Below are 11,025 nucleotides of genomic sequence, written 5' to 3' on the forward strand. Positions count from 1 at the left end.
ACTCTTTCTCTGTCTATCATTTTCCCCACTACTTCGCTAGACAAAGATGAGGCTACTATTCAACACCAGCTGTCTCTCTCTCCATGTTGAAGACATTTTCTTAACATGGCAAAGGTAGGGAACGCGCAGTCTACATATTATACGTCTATGGTCGGCGGTGGCGGCTTCCGCGGCCGACTTCCGGTTGTCAGTTGGAGCGGGTTGCTCGCCGCGGTGCGTCGATCGTATCTGTCAATTGCTTTCATCGAGAATTATCAAAGACGAGAGGTGCGAAGGAATTCTCGACGCTCTCCGAGAAACTCGTTTTGAGATTTTATTTCCCGGCGGTAAGTGTATACAATATTGCTTAATTCTCATCTCTGATTTTTTTTTTTTTACATCTCGAAACGTCACGGCGATTCCAATGCAGCGCACGTTGCGTATCAAAGCGGGGTCGTATCGATTTTCCGCCTTCTCGACACGTATCGTGCGGACCGATATTACGGACAACTCGCACAGGTTCGGGAACAGTAAAAAAAAAAAACTGTAAAACAAAAACTCCGAGCGGTTGAATGTACGTGATTTTATTTAAATTCCGAATGAGAGAAAGCTGTGTGTTTGTGTTATCTTAGGATCACAAGGTTTGCGGTAGCTTAAAGTGCTGTTTCTTTTCATTGCGTCATGTATATAAGAAGACGGTGTTGTGTAAATATAGTAATATTTATAAGGTTAGATCTCTGTGTGAGAAGGTGACTTAGCGACGTGCGCATGCGCAATTAAAAATTATAGTGTGGATTTTACTTTACAAAGTACACTGAAAATTAAAAAAAAAGCAAGATTTGATCGAAAATTATGTTTGCAGAATAATAATACGCGCACATATTGCGAAATATGTTCTATAAGCAAATTCACTTTGTTCAAATGAAACAAAAAAAATACAATTTACAATTCATTTTCTACTTTCACATAGTTATATATTTCTCGTAACTAAACTGCAAACATTTAATTTTTTATAAGTAGTAAAAACGTTTATCTTAATATTTATCACATTCCAGTAATTTTACAAATTAATTTATTACATATATGTTTACCAGAAGTATTTATTTTTTATATAAATACTTCTTCTATTTTTACTGATGTGAACATACAATCAATTTGATTTTGATTGCGAAAATGTAAGAAAGAATCTGAACGATTCTTGTAATCGCGACGCAATGTGACGTTCGAAACGGCCGATTTCCCGCGCCGTGACACGCGCAGCGGTGCCGCGCACCTCGGTCTCCTATTGGTCCGCGTCATTGGTCTATCACGTGACCGCCCTGTTAACAGCTCCGCGCCGCGTTTTGCAACGCTCATTCGTCGATTCGCGGTCGGACGTGCTTCATGGTGAACGGTGTGTATGTGCGTACATGGCGTGTGTGTGCGTGAAGTATGCATGGGTGTGCGTGTGACGTGACTCGAGATCGCTTTCTCACTTTAGTGCTTCTCATCGGGCGCACGTAGCAGTTGTCAGCGGTGTCAGTGACAGCCGGTGTCTCCTTCAGCCGTTATCAGCATCGCTCGCATCGTGCAAGACGTACCGTCGGGAGACAGAGCAGCCTAGTTTGTTATCGATTTGCCTCAAGGTTAGTGAGTGTAATTCAGCCTCGCGTTGGGCGCCGGCAATTAATAATATGCTTTTCCGAGAGCCGTGTATAAAAGTTAAATCAGATACGTATATATATATATATATATATGGAACGTAATGCACCATCTTTCTATGCGGATGAATGCCGGTCGTAATCGACCGCCGGATTTCGGCGGGATTGAGACGCGCGATAGGGATACAGTAAATAACTAAAATAAAAAAAGGAGTAATATACTATAGGTTTTTCGGTCTTATTTTGAAAATTTTTTACAATTACTTTGACTTGATATAGACTTTTACAACGAACTAGAATATTTATATGTATTAATCGAGATATCTTAAAATTTTATTTCTATAGATAAGTTTGTTCTACAGATATTTTTGTTATTATAATATTAAATCGTTTTGATTTGTTTTTGTTTTTATTTATTTATATTGATTTGCAAATTTCGTTGATCGAGTATTGTATGTGTGCTCGGAGATTTCTTTTTGTTTATAATTTCTATATCAATATAAAGATCATAATTTATATTTTCAGAACTTTATTCAAATAAACTATATATATTTTAAATTTCTGAGCATAATATAATATTGAAAAAGAATTTAATTTATCTTTTAAAGATTTAGTGGTTATATAGAATAGATTTCTTTAGAAATTATTGTGGTATATGTATGTTATAATATATAAACCACATATATATTTTGCAAATCTTTTCTTTAATATTTTTTTTTTTTTTTTTTAATTAAATCCTTTGTATTATCAAGGAGGTCATAGTGCTTCGATAAATAACCCTCGCGCTCAACTCATTCACATTTGACATTTCTTGTCGCGTGTCCTGTGACGACCGGTCTCTTGATTTCAATGCACTTTAAGCGTTTTTGCAACTTTCCTAAATGCTATTGTCTCCCTTATCTGAGCGCACTTTGCCGTTATAGATTATTGTTTTTTTGCTTCTTATATACTTTTCGTGTTGTTTTTATATGGATGACGTGAATGTGACTCGCACATGTATAGATGAATGGATAAAAATATTGATTTTTCCATTTATCCTCTTTCTTGTATTAATAGCAATATTTCCGTACATATTACGATAACAGAAAAGTGTGCAATATATTTTCGACACATTATCAATAGTCAGTTGTTGTATGCCAAAGTGCATAAATCGCGGAGTGCGGATATAATTACTTTACTCTTGTGACCTTTTCTTAGGATAAATTTATTCCCTCAGTCTCGATTTTTAATAATGTTGCGCAATACGACTAGATGACATTGCTTGTTAAATCACCGGAAAAAAATACACATATTAGTCATAATTAGGAGATCGATCAATTTATAAATACATCGCATTAAAAACAATTCTCTTATTTAAATACAATCGCAAAAATAAATACGCTCAAAAAAAAAAGACGGAGAAAGAAATCAAGTGATAGTCGAAATATTTTGACTTTGCACGAAAAGAAAATTAAATGTAAAATAAGAAGAGAAGAAGAGCATACAGCCGGCTAAACCGTGCGGAACAATATGCACAACTGACGTAAACTGTGCGGAACAAACAATATGTAATTCTTTATGCTCCGATTGTATCAAGAGCGCGTGACAAACTGCTGCACACATTGCGATTAGATCACAATTTCACCTTCGCAAATGTAGTAATATTGCGCAATAGAAAAAGGAAGATGATTGCGTGTAATATGTTGTATATGTAAACTTTCATTGTTTGTCAACCGGTAAAGAAAGAAAAAAAAACAATTGTTAACAAAGTGATTTATCTCAAACAAACATTTTCCGAGCATTCATTGCGGAAAACAAACGTCACGAGTAAAAAAAGTTGCAATTGTGAGCATATCGTCGCAATGCAGATTTTTTAAATTCCAAAACTTGTATTTTATTATTTATTTTATAGTAAAATATATTGTTTCGCAATTTTTTTTTTTTTTTTTTTTCAACAAACATTTACACAAATTCAATCAAATTTGAATGCACAATTGTCGTCAATATAAAAACATCTGTTTTATTATTACATTTACGTTCGCGCACAGCCGATGAATACAGCCAGCCATGATAAAGTTTATCTCGTCGGCCACGGTCTTCTTCTATTTCTGTATGTCCATATATATTTGTGCACCGGGCGAATCTTTTTCAACGTGAGTAGTACGTGGGCACGTATGGCGCGTCAAAACAAACCCCCTCCACCTGGCCCCCCCACCACTTCTGGCGCCATTGCCCCACCACGGTGGATTTCCCCCTCCCTTGGTGGTGACTGNCAGTCACCACCAAGGGAGGGGGAAATCCACCGTGGTGGGGCAATGGCGCCAGAAGTGGTGGGGGGGCCAGGTGGAGGGGGTTTGTTTTGACGCGCCATACGTGCCCACGTACTACTAACGTGCGGGAAAGGGTAGTTCAAGCACATATCGCGAACATCATCGCCGCATCGCCGTGGCACGCTGCGGCACGATCGACCGCACACACATGTTATTTGGCATTTTCTTCGCGTTTCCACTTGCGTATTTCGTTACCGCTCTAAAGTGGACGACGGGAGAGTTGTAGGCGGATAAATAAATAACTGTGACGTCATCGACGGAATTGTGACGCCGCGATCATCTGACGATCACGTTCGCGTAATCTCTCGGGGATTATTCCGTCGAGAATCGAGGGTTGAATAACGTTTCTTCCATTTTACGAAACACAGAAAAAAATTTGCCAGAAAAATAATCGATGAAAAAGACGTGAAAGACACATACTATTACACATGTAACACACGTGCGAAAAGAAATTTTTGATATATAAATATTAATTTAAAAAAATTCATCACATTGCAACGACAACGCTCATAATTGTGTAATTTGCAGTTTTGTCAAATAAAACAATGAATGACAGAGGGAAAAGGAAGAAAATGGTTTTTATAATTAAGCGTTTAATTGTTTGAAATTTTTATTAACGTCGACGCGTTGGGATGATTGTTCCAAACTTTGTAAAAATTATTCCCCAGATATGAAGCTTTCGTTTCAAATTTGTCTAACCGGCTTTGTCGCTTATCAGCGACGAGACAAACGGTCGCGTCCGGGTTCCGATCGTCGTTTGTCGTCTTATTGGCGTAACTCGCCAAAACAACGTTGAATACCTTTCACCCTTTCATCCTGGAAACCTGCCAATTTGCTCGAGGGCAAGGACAGAGCTCCACCACTACTATATCACGTCAACGTTTGTTACGTCTGTTTCTGGTGTACTTAAAGCAATAGATATATATATATATATATATATATATATATATATATGATATCCTACTTAAGAACGGGGATCGCCATTATTTTCCGCCATCATTTTCAGCGATATTTTTTATTTTGTAAAATTTTATTTCTTTATTTTTTTATTATAACAGTTTTGTGACAAAGTCTTTGCGACAAAAAAATTTAAGTTTTTATGTAAATCAGATCTTCGTAAAATTACGCACGATTTATAATTACTACTTGCTCTTTTTGCAAACCATGAGTGGCCAAGCGTGAACTTGACGTCTTATTCACAATGGACGTCAAAATCATAAAATTTGAAAGAAGGAAAGAAGGCTTTATCAGTAGAGTATTCTACCCTCATTTCCTTCTGACATTCTTGATAGGATAAAAATGAATTTTTAACGAGACACACTTTTATCATCTAAAAAGTCATTATAAATTCATTTGTATCTCATATCGCTTTTTACCGAGACATAAATTTTCGGTGAAAAATACGCTTCTGTTTCCTGACCTGCCCGCACCCAGACGCGACCAGCTGATCGTTTGTTCTAATCGTTTGCCGGCCACGTCTATTGGTGGTAGAACCACCGGACGGAGGAGGACGAAAACGGACGATGACGACGACGACGACGACGACGACGCCGCCGCGTTGCGTCGCGTCGCGTCGCGTCTGCGCGTCGTCTCGATGGGTTGGTCGGTCGGGGGTATTGATTTTTCGCACCGGGGTAGAGGGAGGACGTGTGTAAGTGTGCAGCCGCGCACACGCGCTAGATGATGCACGCATGCACACATACGTCTATACGAACTCGCGACACACGCACACTCGCTCCGACGGCCGGCACATCGTGGCGCGACTGCGAGTCCGCTCGCGGAATTCCGCAAAGTCTCTTCTCGGCGTTTGTTAACGAGAGCGGCTCAGCCTCCGGCTCCGATTCGCGCGAAGAGATCGTCGCGGCGACAAGTTCGAAAAACTGAAACGCCCGTTCATTCGTTTGCTGTGCTCCTCGGTCTTTCTCGCGGACGGTGCCTTTTGACACGACGTTGTCACTCCCACCCTACTCCTCGTCATCTTCGGAGGGAGAGGGTGGTCACCGACGAGACGCGACTCCACGAGGATAACTGTTTGTCCGTTTTCGCCCGGTAAAAGAACGACATCCTGTTTGTTTTTCCGCGAGATATAAGTAGAGATACTCTCTCGGGAGTGACAACATTGTACTTTTATTACATACACCCTTCTCGCGCTCTGGTGAATCTGTTCTGATTTTTTTGTCGATCGTATGTGTTGCAGGCTATCGACTCGCCTCGGCTTTGGTTTCAACAATATATTGGGAAGCGGTGTCACACCGTCGCCGGTTCGCCAAGGAGAAGGAAGGCTGACGCCCGGTATCTAGTCTCATCGGGCACCCGATCACCAGCCGGCGATGCCTGCACCGACGTCAGCGGCGGGTGCGGCCGCCGAGGCCGGCCCGCCCCGCACCGAACTGCAGGAGTTACAGCTCAAGGCCGATCAGACTACGGATGAGGTAAGTGTTGTAATAACATTCATACGTGTACATATGTACATATACATATGCACGTGAAATAACGCGACAGTTACGAAGATTTTCGCTCCCCTCTTGCAGTGCTAAATCCCTCTAAGTCTTTTGTTGTCACGGTCGTACAGTAATCTCCGCGTTTTATTTACGACGACAAGACACATGTGTTTACGCTTCGTCGAGATTCAATCTCTGTTTTCCACAAAATCTACTCGTTGTTCACAATTACTTGTCTAAATTTTATCATATAACAATATAACATGATTTATATTTTTCCAAAACAGAAAAATGGCACAATACATGCAACTTATGTGCGATAAGAAAGATTGTTTTTTTTTGTGATAAGTCGCACACAGTCTCGAACCATCATCGGCCACACGATGTGTAATCGGCGTGATCGGGTTTGTTTCAGTCCCTGGAGAGCACGAGGCGTATGCTGGCGCTATGCGAGGAGGTGAGTCTGTCCTTTTCGGCATTTGGGTCCTTCCTTTCGCGCATTATTCCCACGATCCTTTCTCGATCGTCCTCGAGATCCCGCGTCGATGCACCATTCCCTTCCGAATCGAATTCCGAATCACTGTATAGTAAACCTTTTTTGTCAAAACCTTCTCCCTTAGTGTTTTCTCCGTTTTATATCTTGACTCCCGAACTTTTTCCGTCTATCTCGTAAACTAGGAACGATTTTCACCGACGAATCGTTGCGCGCTACTGCGGCAAGACGGGCGCCACTGCTTGCTTGGAGTTCTACTTCGAAAAAAAATCTTGAAAAAAAAAAAAAAAAAAAATTTAATAAAAAGAAAAGAAAATACTAGAGCAGAGAAAATTAATCGCGCCAGAGAGAGGTGGGCAAAGTACTATTTCGATTTTTAACGGGTCAAGTGGCGACTCTTACGATTTTTAATTTCATTTCCGAGAAATTTGCATTTGTCTTGGACTAATCAGCAGAAATGTGTGGACAGTGCTCTTCAACAAAAAACCGATCATATTTAATTTGCAGAAATTCTGGATATTTTGATTTTTTATTAAATTTGAAGATATTAAAATTTTGTACGTGTATCTCTGTTTTGTTTTTTTAATATTTTAAATATTTTGATACTTTAATATTTGTCCCATATTCATCATTTAACGTTACATGTCTCTGCGAATTATTATTTTACGTTCTTAAATAGTACATGAAACGCCGCGAGAATGTTTGAGGTAAAAAAAAACGAAACATGCTGACGAGCGCGAAATGTGTAGCGCCACTTGGCTGGTTATAGAGCGTTGTTCTTGCGAGCGCGCCGATTCCGCTTTGCGAGATTACACGCCGGCGGAGAGAGAACACTCCTGTGGAGTTCCCAGGTCGCACAGGGAAGAAGAAAGAGAAAGCTTCGAGGGTCAAGGAAGAAGCAAGACACATGTACAGGTGATGAACCGAAGAGCGGGCTGATGTTTGCGTTTTCGAAGTAGTATTTTATCCAGCTCTGGCGTCACGGAAAGGCGACGATTCCGAGAGCGTGTTGCGATCCGTGCGAGCGTAAAAAAAAAAAAAAAAAAAAGCGGGAAAAAAGAAAATGTCGATCGCGCGCCGCGACAAAACGACCGAAGAGAATTCGTACTCCGAAATGGAAGTGGGGAGGGTAGGAATTGTTGGGGTGCCTGCGAGTTTGAAATCGCGAGAAAAAAATAAAACGAAGATTGAACAGATCGGGGGAGAACAGATGTAGATCGCGCAAGAGCGTTTCCTCGCGCGAAAAGGAATTTGTAAGACGACGCATCGACGCGCTCCAAGAGACGGCGTGGCGCGTACCGAACGTACGTATAAAAGAGTAAAAAAAAAAATGTAATTTTTTCAGGCAGATTTTTGACAAACAAAAAAAATCTTTCGAAACGTGAAAATTTATATTCGAGATTGAAAATTCAAAAATCGAATTTCCGCGGAATTGGAGTATTAAAATTTTTATTTAGAATTTCTTTTAGAAAAAATTTTACAAATTTATCATTTATAGAATGAATGAAACTTGGCGATTTTTTTTCACAAAGGATCTTCGAGTCGAAAGCTTAAAATAGTTCGAGTTTAGTTAGCTTTTTGGTGGTGATATATAAAAAAAGTTTTCAGGAAGAAAAACTCACGGATAAAACTGTGGAAAAATATTCTGAAAAATTTTTCTCAAAGTAACACGAGAAATGTGTGACTTTGTAGATGAAATTCTTCACTTTTCTTGTTCTTTTTGTGCATCGTGAAAAGAAAATGACGACACATGTGAGTACTTTCCGGTCTCGCGCTACATATTGATTCAACATTTCCGTTTTTGTTGTTCGCGTGTACACTCAACGCTGTTGCGTGTGTACATGCGTGCGTTCGCGCGTGCCACGACCGTGAAAAAAAAAAGAAAAAAAAAAAAAAGAAATATCTATCTGCATTCTGCAGCTTTCCATGTTCTCTTCCCATGCATAAATTATTCGCTGTCTATGCTCGTACTTTCGATATCTATTACTATTCTCGATACATATATATATATTATTTACATATATATATATATATATATGTTGCGCGTGTGTGTACATCTATATATGAATGTATGCGATTCTGTATATCTGTTTTTATATATGTATATACGGAGATGTTTACACTCTTCTTCTCTACTACTTCTGATTTACTGTACTACTTCTAATTTACTTGTCAAAGGAACGAACGCAACTGGCTTCCGCGATTATTTTATGTACCAATTGACATCGCAATTGTTTTTCACTTGACATATTAGTTTTTGTTGTTGCAGGTAATTTAGTTTTTACAATGTTACATTTTTACGAACGTTACTTGTTGACAAAAACGTTTCTGAAGTATTTTATCCACAAATTTTACAGTTTTAAAATTAGTCTTTAACGAACGGAACTTATTTTTTTTTTTTTTTGCATATCTGACATATCTCTCAAATTGGCCAAGACATAAATTTATTGAATTACTTTTATCATCTGCGCGTTTATATTTCGTCGCCAAGGTACAAAGCGCGACCAAGTTGAAAGTGGCTATTGTTTGAATTTTTCTCGTTCGAGAAATAGAAGATAAGGATTCGTCGAAGTCCTTGCGTCGTTCCGTTTCAGTCTCTCTCGCTGCTACTTATCTACTTGTGGCTGCACTAATAAAGCACGTGTCGCATTCTTCCGAGCACCGGAGACGTCCTTCGAATCATCATCGACCGAGAGAAGCGTACGTACACACACCCACAAATGCGCAAATGTGCCATCATCGTCGTCGTCGATGACGCGGTTTGGTGTCGTCGCGCGTCGTGATAACGACCGCGCGGGGCGGTCGATTCGTATTCTCTCTCTCTCTCTCTCATCGATTACGGAGCGGGAGTAATCCACGCACAGACATCTGAGGAAATATATGTTCTTGAAAAGCTTTGCGGACTATGTATTTTTTTATTTTTCATTTTTTTTCGGCAATGAGGATTTTCGGATGCAAAAAAAAATCCGAAAGCAACGTTTACTGAACCATCTGAAAATGTTAGTCCTTTTTTTTTTTCTTGTAATGTGTGTCTTAATCAGCATATAGCATTTTCGAACAAAGATTCGTCTTTCATCCAACGGATTAAGGCGTGTGAACGCTTGCTTCGATGTGAAAGCAAGCACACGCGATTTTACATAGCATCGAATCGAGTCTTTAACGTGATATTTAATAATACAATGGTGATTGTACGCATACTGTATTGTACTGCGATTGTTGTGCAGCACGCGAGAATTATTCAACACAGCGTCGAAGTTCGCGATAGCGCAGCGAGCGGAGGGAAGAATGTCGACTGGGCTCGCGTGAGAAAGAAAAATATAATTCTACTTCATAGACGGAAAATGCAGAGTTTCAACTTTTCGTTCTTTAACTCTTTGCGTTTTTACAATGGTCTTTCGTAAAAGTAAAATAATATTGGCTTGTAAATGTATTTGTTCTCCGCGAGGCGATGTATAATTTAATTGCTTCTCGTTTTTATATAGTCAGAGTGTTTTGTGTCTTTCGTATTAAAATTCTCTGCGTTTTGAAAAAGGATAAACATACAAACCGCGCAAAGAATAAATTTATATAAATATATATTTATTATACTTTACTTAAAAATTTGTGATAAACATTAAAACAGGCGGAAGAAAAAAGAAAAGATGAGAAAATATTATTGAAAAAGATAGAGAGATAATTTTGAAGATTATATCATTTAATATTTTTTTGCAAGTCTAACAAAAATAACAAGCGAGAGAAACATATCCGATTGACTCGTAGAGAAAAACATAAATTATTTATACGTGTTGCAACAGCTAGTTTTTTGTTGGAAAGATGTGTTCCAGGAAAATTATGAATAGAGCTATTTTGCACGAATGACGTAGGAACAAGTGCAAAGAGTTAAAGTTGCGACTTATGCGCGAAACTGTTTTGTCAAGATTCGATGATTGTGCCGAGAGAAGAACTCGGCCTTTACGAAGAAGAATTACATCGAAATATTTCCTGTCGAATCGATAGGCGGACGAAAACGCCGAAAAGAGAAAAGAAAACGACGAATGCGACTCGAAAAGAGAAAAGCGAAAAGAGAGAATAAAAAAAAAAAAAAAAAAAAAAAAAAAAAAAAAAAAACTAAATAAAGAAAAAGAAAGGATACGAAAAAAATGTGGAGAAAAGCTGCGTTAGTA

The 11,025-nt window shown here is 39.0% G+C and overlaps 1 protein-coding gene across 5 annotated transcripts in view; it reads left to right on the forward strand.

Moving 5' to 3' along the window:
• Positions 1-189: 189 nt before the first annotated feature.
• The window catches only part of LOC109862130 (synaptosomal-associated protein 25-like), a 21,283-nt gene continuing 10,447 nt past the window's right edge, over positions 190-11,025 (forward strand). Inside the window, exons 1-4 of one of the 5 annotated variants that reach the window (XM_020442064.1) lie at positions 190-326; positions 1,460-1,604; positions 6,126-6,360; positions 6,785-6,826. In XM_020442064.1, coding sequence (XP_020297653.1) covers positions 6,259-6,360; positions 6,785-6,826 — 144 coding nt within the window. In that variant the 5' untranslated portion in view covers positions 190-326; positions 1,460-1,604; positions 6,126-6,258. Of the gene's footprint in view, positions 327-1,307; positions 1,381-1,459; positions 1,605-5,678; positions 5,978-6,125; positions 6,361-6,784; positions 6,827-11,025 lie in introns of those variants that run through there. The other 4 variants (XM_020442065.1, XM_020442066.1, XM_020442067.1 and 1 more) reach the window with 4 other exon arrangements.

The sequence above is a fragment of the Pseudomyrmex gracilis genome, unplaced genomic scaffold, assembly GCF_002006095.1.
Source record: "Pseudomyrmex gracilis isolate BER0280 unplaced genomic scaffold, ASM200609v1 scaffold_1404, whole genome shotgun sequence".
NCBI classification, from domain to species: Eukaryota; Metazoa; Arthropoda; class Insecta; order Hymenoptera; family Formicidae; genus Pseudomyrmex; species Pseudomyrmex gracilis.